The sequence below is a fragment of the Protopterus annectens genome, chromosome 16.part0 (genome assembly GCF_019279795.1).
Source record: "Protopterus annectens isolate FY-2018-M chromosome 16.part0, PAN1.0, whole genome shotgun sequence".
NCBI lineage: Eukaryota > Metazoa > Chordata > Ceratodontiformes > Protopteridae > Protopterus > Protopterus annectens.
The window spans coordinates 518,133,657-518,154,514 of NC_056750.1; the positions used below are offsets into that span (position 1 = coordinate 518,133,657).

Below are 20,858 nucleotides of genomic sequence, written 5' to 3' on the forward strand. Positions count from 1 at the left end.
TCTGTGTTAAACACCTTTTTGGAAATTCCAAAATTCACGATGCTTACTCTGCAGCAGCTGATTCCAATGCTCTCTCAGGACGCCTGGATGGTGACATTGGACCTAAAGGAAGCTTATTTACACATTCCCATCAGGCAGGAACGCAGGAAATTCCTCAGATTCAAGGCAGGTTCGAGACACTTTAAATTCTCTGTACTGCCCTTTGGTTTGTCTACTGCGCCCAGAGTCTTTACCAAGTGCCTGGCACCAGTAGTGGCTTATTGCAGACTTCAGGGGATTCAGATTTACCCCTATTTGGACGACTGCCTTATTCAGGCAGACAGCAAGGATCTTTTACTTCAACATCTGGGTTTTGTTCAACGTCTTCTCCTCCTACTGGGATTCTCAGTGAACACAAAAAAGTCACATTTGATCCCTTCTCAACAAATGGTATTTCTGGGAGCCCTCTTAAATACAACCTTACAAAGGGCCTTCCTCACTCCAGAAAAACAAATACAGCTGGCTTCAATTTTCAAGACTTTGGCAACTCTAACTCAGCTCACTGCAAGGAAATTCCTGCAGGCACTGGGCTACATGGCTTCCTGCATTCTGTTGATTCCAAATGCAAGGCTTCATATGAGAAAGCTTCAATGGTATCTGAAAAGTGTAGGGTCACAGCATTTCCACGATCTGGACACTCTTGATTCCTCTGATCCCCTGCTTCCAGAAGGAGTTCCTTTGGTGGTCCAGGGTGTGTGCTTTAAACGAAGGAAAGCCTTTCCGTCTTCCTCAACCTTCTCAAATCATAACCACGGACGCCTCGGATTATGCTTGGGGAGCACATTTTCTAGGCAATTGCCAGCAGGGAACCTGGACAAAGGACCATCTTCACTGGCACATCAATCTGAAGGAAATGTTGGCAGTTCAAAATGCTCTTCTAGCCTTCAAGAACCTTTTGCATCCAGGGCCTCTTCTGATTCACACAGACAACACCACAGTCATGTGGTACATAAACAAGCAGGGGGGTTCTCATTCGTACCCCCTTTGCAGACTAGCTATGGCTTTATGGGACACAGCTCTAAATCTGAATCTACATCTCCAGGCTCAATTCATCCCAGGAGAACAAAATCTCTTAGCAGACGGTCTGAGCAGGAACATTTTAGATCCTCACGAATGGATGCTAGACACCAACTTATTCAGCAGGATTACTGCAGTTTGGAGATGTCCCCAGATAGATCTGTTTGCATCCCATCTCAATCATCAGCTGCCTCGCTTTTGCACCAGGTCCTTCCTCAAAACAGCTTGGAAAGTGGATGCCCTGTCCTTCAGCTGGAGAAACCTTTCGGGATATGCCTTCCCTCCTCTTCCTCTACTTCCTCGGGTATTACTGAAGATAACACAGGACAAGCCCAAGTTCCTCATCTTGATTGCTCCAAATTGGCCTCGACAGTTTTGGTATCCAACTTTAAAGCACCTGTTCTTGGAGCCTCCTTGGATTCTCCCTCTGAACCTTTCTCTTCTGTCCCAGCATCAGGGTCAGTTGCTACATTCCAATCTCAAGACCCTTTGCCTGGCAGCTTGGCTCATCAAAGGAATTTGATTTCTTCTAGTCTTCCCAAACAAGTTTTGGATGTTCTTTTGGAAGCTAGACGGCCTAGTACTAGGAAATCTTATGACTCTAAATGGAAGAGATTTTGTATTTGGATGCAGGACCGAGGCTTGGACCCACTGGTGCCTGATCTCTCTTCTGTTTTGCTTTACCTTTCGGAGCTTTTGTCTCATGGACTTTCCTTTTCTTCCATTAAGATTCATGCTTCTGCTATTTCTGCTCATTTCAATACTGATCCTCCTGTTTTTTCTCATCCTTTGGTGAGACAATTCTTGAGAGGGGCTAAGAATTTAAGGCCTCCCAGGACCCCTCCTGTTCCTGCTTGGGATCTTAATTATGTTTTAGAAAAACTTACTTTGCCTCCTTTTGCGCCTGCTGCATCTTCAGATATTAAGTTTTTATCTTGGAAGACAGTTCTTTTGTTGGCTTTGACTTCTGCCAGAAGGGTCTCAGAGTTGCAAGCTCTCATGGCTGTGGAACCATACCTTATTTTCCACCAGGACAGAGTATCCTTGAGGACCAATCCTACTTTCATGCCCAAGGTGATTTCAAAAGTGGCTTTAAATCAATCAATTCACCTTCCTACCTTCTTTCCTAATCCTCAAAGTAAAGGGGAAAGGATTTTGCATTCCTTGGACGTGCACAGACAGTTACGATTTTACTTGGACAAGACTAAAGAGTTCAGAAAATCTAACCAATTGTTTGTTTCTTTTGCCTCCAGTTCTCTTGGAAAGGCTATTTCCAAACAAACTGTTTCCAAATGGATTTCTTATGGAATAAGATTTTGTTACACTCATCATGGGAAACAAGTTTCCAGGTACTGTGAGAAGTCATTCAACTAGAGCAGCTGCTACTTCTACAGCTTTTCTCAGAGGAGTTCCTACCAAGGATATCTTGGAAGCTGCCACTTGGAGTTCTGTGCATACTTTTTCCAAGCACTACAATCTCCCTTTGTATTCTAAGACCAGGGCAGGCTTTGCCTCTGCTGTTTTGCAGGGTCTTCTTGCTGCCCCTTCTGTCTAAACCTCCTCCCTTTTTTCACTGCTTTGGGATTCCACCCTACAGTTATGACTGCAACAGTGAAACACGATGAACATAGTACAGTTGTGTACACCTACCATAAATGTAGATGTTCGAGTGCCTTCATTGTTGCAGTCGGTGTTTCCCTCCCTCCTATCCCCTCTTTTTCTCTTTTGTGGTGTATTTGTGTTTCCTTGTTGGATTCATTTTTGATTTATTGGGGACTTCTGACATCTAGGGCAAGAAAGGCTGGAGAAGATGGCGTCAGCTGAGGGCTGTGTACCAGAGCGTACTGACGTCAGGGTGCTAGCTTGTACAGCCGACGCCGGACCCAGACTTTGGGATTCTGGCCGACCTCGGGCTGCCTGCCGGCAGGAGCACCCTACAGTTATGACTGCAACAGTGAAGACACTCGAACATCTACATTTATGGTAGGTGTACACAACTGTACTTTCTATACAACCTATTTGGTGTATTTGCTTGTAGATGAAGGAAAAGTTGTTTTTTGTGTATGCATGCTTATTGGCATAATTTAGCCTACCATTTTCGGGGCACCTGATATCTGGGGCAAGAAAAACTGAAGAAAATGGTGTCGGCTGCATCTTTTATACCCCTGCCGCACTGATGTCAAGGAGGAGGTGACAGCAACCGATGCCGGACCTAGACTTTGGAACTCGGGCCGACTGCGGGTAGCCTGCCAGCAGGATAACCCAAATGTAATGACTGCAACAGTGAATACACTCAAACATCTACATAAATGGTAGGTACACAACTGTACTTTACTTATACTGAGGCTGAAGATGTAATGAATCTACTGACCATTAAATTTAGCTCTGACTTTACCCCTCTCTTCCATCTGCCCCTCAAGATGTACCTGAAACTGGCTCACCTCCCAACTATCACCCAAGACCAAGTCCTAAAAGTGCTATCAAAACCTAAAAATACAGCATCAGTGGGTCCTGACAATATCCCTGGATACATCTTAAGTAACATGAAGCATGATGTAGCCATACCCCTAACACTCTTCAGTTTCTGCTTCCTTATAGGTTTTGTACCAAGCGAATGGAGAACAGCTACAGTTTTTCCTCTGCATAAGGGAGGACCTTCATCAAACTCAGGCAATTACAGACTCGTAAGTCTTACCAGCCTCTTATGCAAAACTGTGATTATATTTATCATGGAACTAATCAATCAGGACACAAGGAACCTCCAAACACTGGTCCACTTATTGTCTGTTTAAATTCGTGAAAGGCAGATCATGCTTAATCAAAGTGATGGGTTTTTTTTGAAGACACTAAAGCAATGAATAAAAGCAAAACGGTAAACACCACATACCTAGACCTAGCCAAAGCTTTTTCACACAGTTCCCCATTCAGGCATAATAGAAAAGCTAAATAAACTGGGAGTAAACCCTTACATCCACCACTGGATTGCCAGCTGGCTTACAAATAGGACGAAGAAAATCAAAATAGAAGTTACTTCCACAAAGAGACCAGTCACCAGTGGAGTCCCCCAGGGTTTTGTGCTGGGACCGCTCCTGTTTGGCATCTGTTTTTTTTTTTTTTTTTTTTTTTTTGTAAATAAAAGCCAATACTAAGGGGTTTTGGTTGATTACTCCTAGACTGAAGTAATCTGCAAACTTAGTCATTGAATCCCTAAGTGACTTGGCCTTCTTTAGAAATGTTTGTCCCAAATAACTGGTGCCAAAAATCATGGACTGAAGCTAAATGACAAAAAAAAAAGTGTTATGTTTCCTTTGGATAGTCATTTACTCCAGGGAACTGTCACATTGACAGTACGCCACTAACAGTTGACCCAGTTCAGGATTTCAGAATTTATGTGGACAGTGACCTAAACTTAGACCAGCATGTGTCCATTGTTGTACGAAAATCCTTCTATATTGCACAGCTTATAAACAAATGGATTTTATCTAGATCTTAAGATGTCATTGTCTCCCTTTAGTTAGCCTTCATTAGGTCAGTTGTTGAATTATAATGACCCTTTGGCATGTATCTGTTCAGACACATGCATGAGCTGGAATGCCCATGGAGATAACTTACTAAAAAGATACAAGGCCTAAACAACATGTAGTACATGGACCAGCTGAAAGTCCTGCCACTGTACTTGGTATCCTACAGTCTTCTAAGTGTGACCCATGTTTGGTATGCAAGGCATCCTCTGACCTAATACTGATGGATTTACTGCACATCAGCAAGTCAAGTGACATCAGAAATACTCTATTTAGGAATCAGCAGAATGGTTTGGAGGGGCAGGTATATCTCACAGAGGATACTGCTGATCTGGGGCAGACTGTCCTTCCACTTAAAACAAAGTTCATCCCTGTCCATATTCAAGCACAGCTTGGCTCTATAGATGGGAGGCAGAAATTTTACCCTAGGACTGTCCCCCTATACTACTAATGGACAGAGGTAATTCGTAAATGCTTTATCCCATGCATGCGTCCCCTCAAATTATGTAGGATATGATCCCATTTTTTCTTCATTAGAATTAATGTATAGTTATCGACCATGAAAAGAGTAAGGCCAATCTCTAACCAAATGCGGTGTTAATTTGAGCACAAAAAGGGAATTGGCTGGGCTTGAAGTGGCCCACAAGGACAGCTAGCCTAGTACTTGCTTATGAACCTATGAAGCACTCATCCAAATATTGAAAAATGTGAATGTCTTTTAGTCTGCAGTAAACAGTGACTGGAGATAGGTATTTTGGAAATGTTCTTGATGCTGTGGACAGATCAAAGGGTAAAACAGAGAACTTATGATAATGAATAATTTAAGCTAGATCCAGCAAATTGTAAACATATGAAGTGCTTTGTAAATGTGTATGCGTTGAGAGGTGCCTTTTAGATTCAGCTTTGCCATGAAAGGGGGGGGGGGGCAGAGGTTCAAGAGACAGAAGAAAGAACATCTTGAACTTCAGAATCTTGGCAAAAAAGTTTGGAAAAGAAGGATCCATTACAGGCCTCCAAAATCCTTCCATTTTGGGAACTAGAACATTTCTTAAATAAAAACCTTTGCCTATGAAATAGGGGTGGGGGGCACAGGTTCTATGACTTCCTGTGTTGAAGAGTGGGAGGAAATGGAGAGATCTGGTTCTCTGGACAAGAGGTAATACATTGGAAAAGCCAGGAGAGATTCCCTTTGCTGAGTGTATTGGATTATCTTCAGAACCCAGGTGTCCGAAAGAATCTGATGCCACAAGGGGAAGGACTGCCAGGAAAGGGGGGGGGCTGAACGGGTTCATAGTCATGCTGACTGAGAAGACTGTTCATGATTGTTAGTTGCCTTACCTTTCCTTTTCGCCTTTCCTTTCTATTCCTTTTTAAAACTTTTCTAGCTTCTTAATGTTTAAATTGTTTATTGGAGAAGGGAGGTAAAGAAAAGGGGAAATTGCTGTTGGCTCTGAAAAAGGAGGGTCTCTTTTAAAAAAAAAAAAAAAAAAAAAGCCTTGAATTATTTTTTTGCTGTTTTTACCTCTCCTTTTAAGCACCTCAGCTGCAGAAGGTCCAAATAGAACCTGTTTAATCAAAGGGGAATTTAAAATTTCAGATTTAACATTGTCAGGAGGATTTTGGGAATGAACCCGATCAAGTCTTCTCAAAACTGATACAGAAGCAGCAAACATCTCTGAAAGAAAAGTACGCAGCATCATAGACACACTTTGAAATATGTTTGACATGAGAAACAGCTGTCACAGAAGCATTTAACGAGTTATTTACTTCAGAAGAAGGAAGGTTAGCCATTAACAGTTTAAAATTCTGAAAGTTAAAGTATTAGAAAAATAGATTTCTTTCCCATCCTTTTTCACTGGGGAATGGGGCTGGCAGTCTTAACATGTTCAGCAGAAGTAGCTTTGCATTGAGAAATAATTGCTGAATCTGCTTTAGGCTTAGAATACAGGTACCTGTGTGTCTGGGTTTTCATGAATAACTTGCCAACGTTCATGGGGTTTACGTCTGATCATTATTTAAAGTAGAAGCAGTGAGAAAAACATACCCTAATGCAGGCAAGGCAGGAGGGATAGCCACACCTTTTGACATCTCTTAACTAATAATTCATAATACATTTTTGTGCCACATGAACTTCAATCTGGTCCCACTGAAAAAAAAAAGTTTCAATTTTGGACAAAATGTCAGAAAAAGAAATCTTTTCAGTAGGAACATCTAATAAAATACTTTCCTCAGGTTCAGATAATTCTGGCTGTGAAGAATTTCATGAAATACATCCATCCCCCTGCATTGTCTGCTTTTCTAACTGATTTACTGTCAGAAAGAAAAGGAACTGTTTTAATGAGAGGGCAAAGAAAATATTAGTAAGTTCCTTGGCAAGGTCCAGCAACCCTGCCCTGCCCTGTCCATAGAAATGAGAGACTGAATGTTTTTTTCTCACTAAGTGCACTGTTCCTGAGAACAGACTTGACTCTTGTTAAGCAGACTGGGGTTCCTTCTTTCATCTTCCCCTCTCAGCCAAATGAAGACCCTTCCCCTGACGCTGACAAAAGTGGTTTCTCCCTTGCCTACCAAGGACATCTCTACAGCCACAGAGGATGTGGCTATCCCCTGGTCTTTGGTGGTGGGAAAAGCTACACCAAAAGGATTAGGGGAGGAGGGGGTCTGAGGAAAAATAAGTAACCACAACAGAATCCCCCACCAGTGGCTGAGGCAGAATAGGAGCTGGTCTGACACCTGAAGACTAATTTGAAATGATCTTTTTACATGTTGGAAAAGGTATTAATTTGAAAACTGGAGTTTCCTTCTTATGTAAGCCAAGGAAGAGACGTCAAAAGCAGAGAACTGAGCCAGGATAGTTAACTAATTTGTAATGTAGAGAACAAGTGGTTCTAAGTGGTACACAACTGACTGTCCTCTACAAGCACAGTATCATGCCCAAAACATAAAAGTTTACAATCCAAGTAAACTTTTTATCAAAAGTTAAGTATTACCTAACAGAAGTTCACACAGGCATTCACAGAATTCCCTTGAAAATGCAGTGACAGTTGAACACATTCATTTTCTTAGCTAAACAGAGTTGCTTCACAGACCAAAAAAAAAAAAATTTTCTAAGCAAAATAAAAGTAAGGAGAAAATTTCCTCAGTGGGGACTTTTATGCCAGGTTTTGGTGATCACTAGCTGATTAACAGTTTAATTGGGTCCATTGAAGGCTCACCATCTTCGGTGGCAAAAAAAAAAAATCCCCACTAAAGCCAGTCAGGAATATGTTGCCCTTGATTTACGTATGCCTCTTGAATATTTCTGCTGTAGTGATCCTACTCACACATGTAAGGTTTATGGTGAAGGAATTCATAAAATGGTACTCCTTCCAGAATTTTTCATCAAATTTTCAGGTTCATTTGCATCAGTTCATTAACAGCACTTGGGAAAGGCTTGCTGTGCTGTTATTTAGATCATGTGGAAGTGGCAAAACAGTACGCAAAGAATGACTGTTTTCTTAATTTTCATCAAATTTTCAGGTTCATTTGCTTCGGTTCATTACCAGCACTTTGGAAAGGTTTGCTATGCTGTTATTTAGATCATGTAGAAGTGGCAAAACAATATGCAAAGAATGACAGCTTCCCTGTTTGTTTTTCCTACCTAGGTTAAGGAACATGCAGTAAAATCCTGCAAAATGGTCAGGGACCCAAGTGGCCTTTGAGCTTTCTTTGAAAAGCAGCAGCTTTATTCCTCTACAAGCAAAAAGCAGCAACATTGTTTTCCTCAGTGCATCCTTCATAGAAACTGAGAGGTAGTTTGTCTCTCAGAATGAGAATTTTTTACCTTCCCATTCCAGTTTCCATAGTCAAAGGATTCTTTGACAGGGGCAGGAATCAGCCATGCATTTGGCTTTTTTTCCCCTTCCAAGGAGAAAGTTTTCATTCCTTCAGCTTGCTTGTAATCTGCTAGTCTGCTTGGCTTCCATTGCAGGCTTACTTACTTACAGGTCATACTCTTACCGTTGATGAATGTGACTATTGGAGAGCTGATATGGTCTTGTAGGTTCATACGTTTATACTAGGCTAACAACCACTAGGGCTTTTATAAGCCTAGTTGTGCAGCCCATATGTATCCCATGAATTCATTGCATCTTCACTTTGTATTTTACAGGGTCTTAGTTATGGCATGATTTAATGACTACCTCTGTTTATTAGAGATATAGGTGCTACAGACCAGGGTGAATTTCCAATTTCTTATCCAGTGGTCCAGGTTATACTTGAATAGGGTTAGGGAAGGATTCTGCTTTACATGGAGAGACTGTTCCAGAGAATGGGAATTCTCTGAGATACATATCTATCCTTCCAACTTGTCCTGTTGATATTACAAACAAAGTTTAGGTCCTTAGATCTAGTACTGGTGCTGTTTATTTTGCTGATATGCAAAAGGTCTGTCAGAGCGAGATCTATGGATGCCTTGTATGCCTGGCATAGATCGCTTGTCAGTCTGTAGGAGACAGAGTTTAGAGAGAGGGCTTTGAGGTCATCTGCATACGACTTTGTGTTTACACTCTGTATTCTTTTTGTGAGGAGCCTTTATGGATGCTCCCAATTGTTTTGTGTGTTTTGTGAAGTGCATACTGAAAGGGGAGTTATGCTCAGTGATGGGTCTGATGAGGGCCAGATGCAGTGACATGATGACTTCCTTGGACCGAGATACCATGCCTTTACTTATAAGGTGAGCAGCACAGAATGATTTCTGTACTACCCTGGACACATTTTGGTCAAAGGCCAGGGTACTATTGACATGTGTTCCCAAATACCTGACTACTAGATCTACTGATGTTGTATCGATGATGTACTTTCCCAGGGTAACCGACCTATACTGTTATACACTTCTTGGCATTGAGTTTTAAGCTGTGGCACCACTTGTTTGTCAGTTAGACCTTCTCGTAGGATGTTAGTGTCTTGGGGGGGGGGGGGTGGAGATTCTGACTGTTCCTAGTTTGCAGTCATATGGTAACTTGGTCTTCCAGAGGTCTTTGCCATTGGGCCTTACTTCTGAGAAGTAGATGCCAAAGAGGATTGGGTCCATCACAGCGAAACAAGGGATTCTGCTGATGACCACCCTCTTAGTGGAAGTGGTCTCACCAGTTCTAACTTCCTGGGTACTATCTGTGAGCTAGTTGACTGTCCAGTGTGTTGTATAACGCACCTTCTACATGCTCCATCCCTCAGGAGCTCAAGTAGTTTGGTAAGTTTGTTTACAATGCCAGAGTGGGGTATCGTATCAGGTGTCTTAGCCAGGTCAAGGTAGGCAGTTTGCAGCATTTTAACCACATTCATTGCCTTGGTGACCTTCTTGAAGTCTGCCAGGTTTAGTAGGCATGACCTGTTTTTGACGAAACCAGATGAGGTTGGGTCCAGTGTCTGAAAGTTTCCGATGTCATTGTTAATCATGTCCATGATAATTCATTCCATAGTTTTGCATATAAGAGTAGTCAGACTAATGGGTCTTTTGTTCCCAAGATCTGTTGATAGTCTGTCCTTGTGGAGAGGGCTGGCATTTGCAGTCCTACATTCTCATGGCACAAAGCCTGTCCTGAGACTGTAGTTGATTACTAACTCCAGTGGCCCTGATATGTCTTGCTTCAGACTATTCAGGAGACATCCTGGGGTATTTTCGGGTACCATAGAGGCAGTGTTTTTGGCCGTAGAGAATGCAGCCAGGGCTTGCTCCTGATTCATGTTGAAAGCATTTCCTGGTGTCTGGCTGGGGGGGGGGGTGAGTCGGGGGTGAAGTTGAATTTGGCAGCCAGAAAATTCTGTGCATCACCCAGCTCAGTGAAAGCTGCTCCATTAGTCACTAGTTTGACACACTGTTGGGTACTACCATTGAGTTTTTTTTGACATAGCTGAAGAAGGCCTTGTGGTTGTCTTTGGCCTCGGAGGCTAACTAGACCTTGAAATTGTCTCGTTTGGACTTAATTACTCTCTAGTTTTAGTTTCATGTGTGAGTTCTTGTTTCTTTAGGCATTACATTTTCTAATTTTAGCTATAATATTTTTTCTTTTGCTGTATAACCTGTTGAATGTAGAATTCCACCTCGGTAGTTTGTTCTTAGTTTCTTTAGGGCTTACTTCTGATAGGTACAGCAGCCCTCTGTGCTGCTATTTACATGTTTGCACAGAGTTTCTGTGAACAATTCTGCAAAGGTTGATGGGTTTTGTGGGTTTGGAGGGGCATGGAATTTTTAACAAGCTATTGTTTAATAAAATGTAGTTTGCTTTGGAATAGTTCCTAAATGTTAGGGTTTCTGAACTGATTTTTATTTCAAAGGACACCGCTTTGTACCAGGAAGGACATGACACGGGGGGATTGCATTATTCTCCCATATTTGAGTACCAGGTCCAATACATTTGAACTTCTAGTGGATGTCTGCTCTTTTTGGTTTAGGATGTTTGCATTTACAAAGTCCAAGAATGTCCATGCCTGCAAAATTGAGGCCGTATAGGATTTCCAGTCTATAAAAGGGTAATTAAAGTCCCTCATTAGTAAGGTATTTGGTTGAATGCTAGTGTCTTCTGTAGGTCTAAGTATGAGCTGTGGGTTTCATGTGACCTAGAGCTTGACCTATATATTGTTAGAATGTGGTGTGGGACTTTGTCTGTGGTAATCTACATGCGGTGGTGGTGCTGCGGTAGCGTTGTCATCTCACAGTAAGACGTTGTCCTGTTCGATTCTCAGCTAAAGCGTCTTCTGTGTGGAGACATGCGTGAATGGGCATACCTTCGTTGAAGGTTGTGCGTCGGGGCTGGCAACTCGGTATGTAAAAATCTACTGCCAATCATTAGTGGACCGGAGTTCCGCTGTGGCGACCCCTCACCGGGAAAAGCCGAAAGATACAACAATCTACATGAGTTAGAAACTTCAGTGTTTTATCCTGTTTAACCAACGTAAAGGTATGCTTGCTATTGGTGTAGCTCAAAACCCCTTCACTTTTAGTCCCACTCTATGTAGTTGCTGGTGTAAATGTATGGAAGGTACCAAAGCCTTCCATTGTTAGCGTACTTTCTGCAGCTTTAAGCCATGTCTTGGTAATTGTACAGGTGTCTACATTCTTGTAAGAGTGTCATTTTGTCTTTATGAATATGCATGCGTATATATGCATACATATAATGTGCATATGATTCATACATGTATGTATATAGGTTTACCTTTAAAAATTAATTAGTCTAACACTTTGTTTGGAAGTACGTTTTCAAGTTCACATAATGTCGAATGCATACAGGGCGAACTGACATGTATGCGAACAGCCTCTTGCATTCGTCCTATTCGTTTTGCACATCTGAATGCGAAGTAAGTGGCTGTCGAGATAATAAAAACGTGAATCAGTACCTGTAATGGTTCTGTTTTGCCTTCCCAACTGTTGTTCTGGTACGGAAGCTGTTATATGGTTTGAACTTTATAAAGGTGCCATGCAGGTGAGAGAGAGAAATTAATACAAAGTAAATGTCATGAAATAAACTACAAAACTTTGTAAAATGCCGATATTTGTGTATTTTTTAGGATGATGCGTGTAATGTGCATTTTAAGCCTGGAGTGGTGAATGCTGTGTACAGTATGAGTACAACCCAGAAAGGGAGACAGCTATTAGTTGTTAATGGGTATCAGTATTATAAAGAAAAAGCTATTAATGACAAGCAGTACTGGTGCTGTATTAAGAAGAACAAAGATAAATGTAAGGGCAGGTGTGTCATGGAAGTGGAGTGTGAGGGCTTTAAACTACTAAAGAGTACGGACCACTACCATGCCCCTGATGTCCTAAAGACAGAAGTGTTTAGGGTGCGGAACCAGCTTAAGAGGAGGTCAGAGCACTGTATTGAGGACCCCTGTAAGGTGGTCTCAGAGGTACTGGCCACCACTTCCTCTGATGTTGTCCACGAACTGCCAAATACAACTGCCTTAAAGCAAACCATTACCAGACATAGGTACAACAAAAAATCAGAGACATTTAAGTCCATGAAGTCCTTGAGGGACCTGAGCCCTGAAATGCTTCCCATTAAGTCGGGTGCTTTTATAGTCCACCATAGTAGTGTTGATGCAGAGGATGCAGTCCCTGTTGTAATAACTACCCTGAGAACCTCAAACTGTTGTGCAACTCTGAGTATATAATGGCAGATGGAACATTCCTCATTAGCACAAACAGAATGTCGCCAAATATACAGTATACATTGTGCTCTTGTTAGTGCCAACAGTAGGAAGGTGTTCCAGTGGTTTACAGGATATTGCCCAGCAAGTCATAACAGTGTTACGACCTGTTCTGGGGCATAGTGCTACAATTGTGTATTGAGCATGATTTGAAACTGATGCCTAACATGTTATTGACTGACATTGAGAGGGCCCCATTGAACTGTATCAAGCGACATCTGACTGAATCAGTGGCGAAAGGCTGCTGGTTTCACCTTTGCCAGATAGTGTGGCGACAGATATAGATGCTGCATTTAGCGTCAACATTTGGTAGTGATATCACCTTTGCAATGCTATGAAAGGAGATCCCAGTGCTTGCCTTTCTGGCTCCAGAGGATGTTGCTTCCACCTTCTCAGAAATTCAGTCTGACATCCCAGAAAATGGTAAGGCAGTATGTACATTCTTTAGAGAAAACTACATGCTGTTCAGACCAAGGCAATATGGGATGAGGGGTACAACTTCTGAGAGGTTGCCTCCAACGTTTGAGATATCCTTTTGGAACCAATTTGATACATCCACCATGGGTTGTCCACGTAGCCAAAACACGGTGGAGGGATGGCACAGGAGACTGAGAAGTTTAATGGGGAAGAAGCAACTGTATTTGTTGGATGTGTTGCATGCCGTCCAACTTGAACAAAATCATGTGGATGACATGCGTGTGAGATATGAATTGTGTGTACCAACATCACCACAGAGGAAGAGGCTAATGGACAAGAAAGCAGCCTTTGAAAGGCTGCTATGCAATAGGGCACAATTTACTGCATGGGGCTTTGTACGGTTAGTGGCCAAGCATTGCTCATTTTGAAAACTGAGAAGTGACTAAATGTACTGCAAGTTCCATCTCCTTGAATTATGCTGGCATATGGACATGTAATGCACGAAGAAGTGTTTATTTTTCACATGGGATACACTCTAAGTTTGAAATGTACGTCGGCGAAATGCTGTTTGTGATGTATGTTGTTTGGAATGGGATTTGAATACTCTGCACTACGGAACTTTCACATTGGTATGTGTTGGACTGCTCACTATCCAGTATTGCACGCTAGGGAGCGTAGTATGAAACGGGTTCGAAAAAGGGCGAATTCTGGATTCCGCTATGTGAAATTCGACATTTTGATATAGAGCAATGTGTTTTTTCAGTCATACGGGTCGCACATATGCATGTTTGCATAACTGACATTCAGTTAATCAAAGGTGTAAACCATGTATATATGCATGTATCGAGAGAGGGCTAGTCAGATAGATTAATGTTGGTAACCTACCTTGTATGTGTGTATAAACTGCAGTATCAGAGCAGAAATGGTAGTGTGCAATACTGAGGATTCATTGAACATTAAATATTTTTAGCAACTTTCAGAACCTTCTCATTTATTTTGTCTTCTCTTGTACTTGATTGTAAAACAACAATTCAAAGTTACTCTTCCTTTGAGGAAGAATTGTGAAGGAAGCCTCACAAGAATTCATTTAATAGAATTCTCTTGGGAGTAAGTTTAGTTTTACATTAGGCAATTTATATAAGCCTGCTGCATGTACATGGTCAGCTTTACTAAGCAAGTCTTTTGGTCAGCGTATTTTATTAGGAAAACAATGTCAGATGTGTTTTTGTGATCTCAAGTCATTCTAAGGAGTTGTAACATTATTTTGGTAACTGTTAGAGGAGCCCTAAATAAAACTTTGATTTTTTCACCCCCGTTTTCTCAGAGAAAAGAAACTGCTTGTGAGCTCTGATGATTATGGAAGAGATCTGACAGGTGTGCAGAACCTGAGGAAAAAACACAAGCGATTGGAAGCTGAGCTGGCCACCCATGACGCAGCTATTCAGGTAGTGCTAATGAAAACTACGCATTTTTCTTAAATTTCTTACACATTGATGTTTTACCTGAGAATGGAGTAAAAAAATCATTGAGAGAAGGATATTCTGCACTGTTAGGTAAACAGGGTTTTATAAACACTCCAGCAGGTTAATATTTTGAGGTGTAGCTCATATCTCTTCAGTGCTGTAATGTAATTTGTATCAAGAGATTTATTCAGAGAAATGGTTTGTGAAGTACAGTGAAATGAAAACAGATGCAATGGAAATGCATAGCTCGAAATAACATGCAGAATTAAAATATATATATATATATATATATATATATATATATATCTACATTTACACACACACACACTAATACTTTGTTGAAGCACCTTTTAATTTAATTGCAGCATTCAGTCTTCTTGGGTATACACCTGCCATCAATTAAAGAGACTCTAATTAACCCCAAATAAAGTTCAGGTGTCCTAGTAGGATTTTCCTGTCATTTACTCAGTTGCCTGCAAATGCAAAACCCATGGCTGACAGAGAGCTTACAAAGCATCAAAGGGATCTCATTGTTGGAAGGTATCAGGCAGGAGAAAGGTACAAACAAATTTCCACAGTATTGGATATACCATGGAACACAGTGTGGACAGTCATCAAAAAGTGGAGAAAATATGGGACAACAGTGATGTTGCAAAGAACTGGACGTGCCTCCAAAATTGATGAAAAGACAAGACAAAAATTGTTCAGGGAGGCTGCGAAGAGACCTACAGTAACACTGAAGGAGCTGCAGGAATTTCTGGCAAGTACTGGTTGTGTACTACATGTGACAACAATCTCGAATAATCTCCATATGTCTGAGCTATGGGGTAGGGTTGCAAGATGGAAACCTTTTTCTTACGCAGAAAAACATCCAGCCCCGGCTAAAATTTGCAAAACAATACATAGTCTTCCAAAAGCATGCAGGAAAAAGTGTGATGGTCTGATGAGACCAAGGTTGAACTTTTTGGGCACAATTCCAAAAGGTACGTTTGGCGCTAAAACAACAGTTCACATCACCAAAAGAACACCATCCCCACGGTGAAGAATGGTGGTGGCAGTATCGTGTTTTGGGGTTGCTCTTCATCTGGAACTGGGGCTTTAGTCAAGGTGGAGTGAATTATGAACAGTTCCAAATACCAGTCACTTTTGGCCCAAAACCTTCAGGTGTCTGCTAGAAATCTGAAGATGAAGAGGAATTTCACATTTCAACACAACAGTGACCCCAAACATACTTCCAAATCAACAAAAAAATTGGCTTTACCAGAAGAAAATTAAAGTTTTGGAATGGCCCAGCCAGAGCCCAGACCTATAGCCAATAGAAAATCTGTGGGTGACCTGAAGAAGGCTGTGCACAAGAGATTCCCTCGCAATCTGACAGATTTGGAGCGCTTTTGCCAAGTCAAAATGTGCAATGCTGATAGACTCTTACCCAAGAAAACTGAATGCTGTAATTCAATCAAAAGGTGCTTCAACAAAGTATTAGTTTAAGGGTGTGCACATTTATGCTAGCAGCATATTGTATGTTTTTTATTTTTTATATTTTTTCTCGTAACATATTTGTTTGATGTTCTTCATGTTTCACTGTTGCAGTCATCACATTTGGGTTATCTGCCTGCAGGTAGCCCTCAGCCGGCCTGAATACCAGAGTCTTCGGATTTCTGCGTCGCATGCTGTCGCTTCTTCTATGACGTCAGGTTGTCAGGGGAATAAAACATGCAGCTGACGCCATTACATCAGTCTTTTTTTGCTGTGCGGTGCCTGAAGCAGAAGCAGTTCCCAAGTGCCGATTGGCCGACTCCGGAAATTTTCGTTTTCGAGTTTCAGACCTGAAGTCTTCAAAAAGATAAGTACCCTGTTGGGGATCCTTTTTTCTTGTTCTAACAGATGTCAGAAAAAATTAACAATTGTCTTGCTTGTGGAAAGCAAATACCTCATAGAGATTTTCATTCTTACTGCTTCACCTGTTTAGGCCCAGACCACGACATACCTCGCTGCCGATTTTGTGCCTTGTTCAGCACCCAAACTAGTCGTCGTCAGGCTATTTTTGTAGCTAAATACTTTCTTTCTTGATCTCCGTACTCCAAAATGGCTTCGTTAAGCCATCCGACTACCGATCTTCTGAAAAAAAAAAACATAAGGATAAAGATAGAGACAGACCGCATAGGTCAAAAACTGCCGAAGATGCATCCGTTAAGCTAGTCGCCAGTCCGCCGGTACTCAGGCTCTTTCACCGCCCCTGATACCAGCTACTACAGGTTCGCAGGCCTCTACTGAGACCCATTCAGACTCTGGTATGTTGCGAGATGCTTCTTCGACTATGGAACCTGCAGATGTCTCTACCTTGGATTTGTCCGGAGCCACTGTGCAGGCACCTGCTTCTGAAGGTGTATTCAGGCCTACCGACTTTTATATTAAACAGACAACTTCGTTTCAAGCTAGAAATACCAAATTCCTCAGGCCTAAAGCTTGCACTACACTTAGAAAACAAACGACCAAGCCGCATACTGTGGCCTATATGCCTCAAAAACAAATGATTAGAATGGCAGAAAACCTTATTACCTTAATTAGGGGAAGCCAGCCTTCTCCCTCTAAGAGACCTAGAACTGATTTTCTTTGAGTCTTCTGCTCAGGATTATGATATATCTGCTCCTTATGACTACCAGAATTTACCCTTATCTACTTGTGAGGATTCTGATGCAGAGGATTCCATTCCCTCTGCTTCCCCTCAAGAAGATTTTTATTTTGGTGAAACCTTGCATACCCTTAGGGAGCATTTCCGCTGGGAAAGCTAGTACTATTCTGAGTCCAAAAAGAGACCTAGGGAATTTGTACTCCTACCACAACACAGGCCTCTAGCTATCCCTCCTGTTCTGGAGATTGTAGATGATGTTTTCTTCGAATCCAGCCTTACCCCAGACACTTTGCCTCCAGCTCCCAGGAAACTTGACAGGTACTACAGAGTACCTGACTCTCACAAATTCCTCTTCAAGAATCCTACTGCGGATCCAGCGACCATTTCCCAAGGACCAAAAGGCATTAAGGCTACTACTGCCAAAAGTCCTACCCCTTTTGATAAGGACTCTAGAGCTTTAGACAGATTGGGTAAGAAAGGTATACACTTCTGGTACTTTGGCCATTAGGGCTTTAAATTGCCAGTTTCATATGGTAAAGTATCAGCAGCATATTATGGGACTACTTAAACAGAAAATGATGTTGATTCTTGACTGTGCTGAACACAAAGATTTGCAAGATTTAATGCATTCTGCTGAACAAGTTGGTAAACATACTTGCAATGTGGTTTTGATGGTTTAGAAGCATCTTGCAGGGCTGCTGTCACTGGGTCTGTACTTGGAAGGCATGCTTGGCTTAAGGAACAAAATTTGCCAGATCATGTCAAAGCTAAATTACTGGATGCACCCTTAAACCAAGACCATCTTTTTGGCAACAAAGCAGAAGTCCTCAAAAGGATAGAGGAAAAAGCTAAATCTATGAAAACTGTTAAAGATTTCTTACAAGTACAGCCTCCTAGATTCAGTAGGCATTGGCCTTCAAAGAACTGGTATTTTCCAGTCCCTTCCAGGCCTTCTCAATCCAAACTCAGGAGCAGCAGACTACAAAGACTTCAGTCTCAGGCTATGCACAGGTCTAAACAGTGGGGGGCTCCCACTTCCAAAGCAGGGAGTATTAAGCCACCTCCCTATGAAAAAATGGCATAATGACTTATCCTTAACTCTTCCAAGACCTGCTCAACTACTTGCTCCCTTAGAAGGAAAGCTCGCCATGCATGCAAAAAACTAGGAACTCATTACCCAGGACAAATGGGTTTTAAACATAGTTTCCCTAGTATACGGATTCCACTTTCCACTCACTACCAACCCCAAGTGTATGGCCAGACCTCCCCCCAAATCAGTGGGCAGAGGCCCAAAAACAGTGCTCTCTCTCCTCAGTATCAGGGCCATTCAACCTGTCCCAGCAGAACAAAGGGGACAAGGTTTTTATTCAAGATTGTTCCTGGTTCCCAGAAAAGAAAACACCTGGTGTCCTATCATGGACCTGTCTATTCTCAACATCTTTCTGTTGGTTCCAAAATTCAGAATGCTAACTCTTCAACAGCTTCTTCCTATGCTAGCCAAGGATGCCTGGCTGGCAACCCTAGACTTAAAAGAAGCTTACCTGCACATCCCAAAGAGGGAATCCTGCAGACAATGCCTACGTTTTAGGTCGGCTCCAGCCATTTCATTTTGCAGGCAGAGAAATATTCAGATTTACCCATACTGGGACGATTGCCTGATTCAGGCAGAAAGTCAGGACTTGCTAGTACAACAACTGGCATTTGTAAAGAGACTTCTAACCTCACTGAGATACACCATCAACGAGAAGAAATCGCACCTGGTACCCAGTCAACAGATTGTATTCCTGGGAGCAGGCTTGAATGCAACTTCCCAGATGGCATTCCTCATATCGGAGAAACAAGTTTATTTGACAACCTACTTCAACCTACTGGCCACAAAAACCCAGCTATCTGCAAGGAAAATCCTTCAAGCCCTGGGGTTCATGGCCTCTTGCATTCTGTTAATTCCATATGCAAAACTGCATATGAGGAAACTTCAGTGGTATCTAAAAAGTCTATTGTGTCAACATTCTCAGGACCTGGAAACAGTGATTCCTATCATTCCTTGTCGAAAGGCAGAGCTCCTTTGGTGGGCTTAGGCCTGCTACCACAACAAGGGACTCCCTTTCACTCTACCCCCTCCCGCCCAAACCCTAACCGACACATCAGACTATGCATTGGGGGCTCACATGGCAAGGCAGTGCATTGAGGGCAAATGGAACCCAAAACAGATGCACCTGCATATCAATAAAAAATAAATGTTAGCTGTACAGAACACTCTGACAGTCTTCAAACACCTTATTCTTCTAGGACAACTATTGGTAGACAGACACCACAGTTATGTGGTACATAAACTAGCAGGGGGTGACCGATTCCTACCCACTCAGCAGACTAGCCATGGCTCTGTGGAACACAGCCTTGAACTACCAAGTGAACCTGCAAGCTCAATTCCTGCCAGGCAAACTAAATTCACTGGTGGACAACTTGAGCAGAAGTCTAATAGACCCACACAAATAGAAACTGGAACCCAAAATATTCAAGCTCTTGAGGAACAAATGGGGGATACTACAGGTAGACCTGTTTGCCTCCCCTCAGAACTACCAAGTGAACAAATTCTGCACCAGAACTCCCCTCAGTCAAGCTTGGAAAGTGGATACCCTGTCCGGAAAGGCTCTCAAGTTATGCCTTTCTCCCTCTGCCTCTCCTCTCGAAGGTTCTACTAAAGATCAAACAGGACAAGCCAAGGACAGTTCTGATTGCCCCACACTGGCCACACCAGCACTGGTATCCCCTTTTGCGCAGTCTGACAGTCCTACAACCATGACACCTGCCTCGGACCCCCTTCCCTACTGTCCCAGCAAGTGGGCCAGATTCTACTCCCTCAGCTTCAAACCCTGAGCCTTGCAGCCTGGTTAATTCCCTGAGCTCACCCCTAGCAGCCCTCAGTAAGCAGGTGCTGGATGTCATTCTTGAGGTAAGGAGGCCTAGTACTAGAAAATCCTATTCAGAAAAGTGGAAAAGATACTGTTCCTGGAGCCAGGCTCAGGGGAGGGGCACAACGATGCCCAGCTTACCCCGTATTCTAGATTATTTAACAGAAATGCTCCACAAGGGCCTATCTTTCTCTTCAAGTAAGATTCATGCCTCTGCCATTTCAGCACATTATAATACTGAGCCACACCCCTCTTATCTCATCCCCTGCTAAAACAATTCCTTAGAGGGGCCAGAAGTTTAAGCCGCCAACCCCCCCCCCCCCCCTGGAGAGCTCCAACTCCAGCCTGGGACCTTAACTTTGTATTGGAAAAACTCACTTTTCCCTCCTTTGAACCTGCTGCTACAGCAGAGTTGAAATTCCTTTCTTGGAAAACAGCCTTACTTCTAGCTATCACTTCAGCAAGAAGAGTGTCTGAACTGCAGGCCCTCATGGACCCCTTCATTATCTTCCATGCGGACAGGGTTTCCCTCGGGAATAATCCATCCTTTATGCCCAAGGTGGTGTCTAGTGTGGCTGTAAACCAGTCCATTCATTTGCCTACTTTTTTCCTAATCCTCAAAATAAGGGGGAAAGGATAGTGCATTCTCTGGACGTGCACAGACAGCTTG

At 42.4% G+C, this 20,858-nt stretch overlaps 1 protein-coding gene across 1 annotated transcript in view; it reads left to right on the forward strand.

The window, feature by feature from the left end:
* The window catches only part of SPTAN1 (spectrin alpha, non-erythrocytic 1), a gene marked incomplete in the record, with an annotated part of 2,849,969 nt that overhangs the window by 1,763,365 nt on the left and 1,065,746 nt on the right, over positions 1 to 20,858 (forward strand). Inside the window, 1 exon segment of the mRNA XM_044058813.1 lies at positions 14,506 to 14,626. Within this exon segment, the coding sequence (XP_043914748.1) occupies positions 14,506 to 14,626 (121 nt within the window).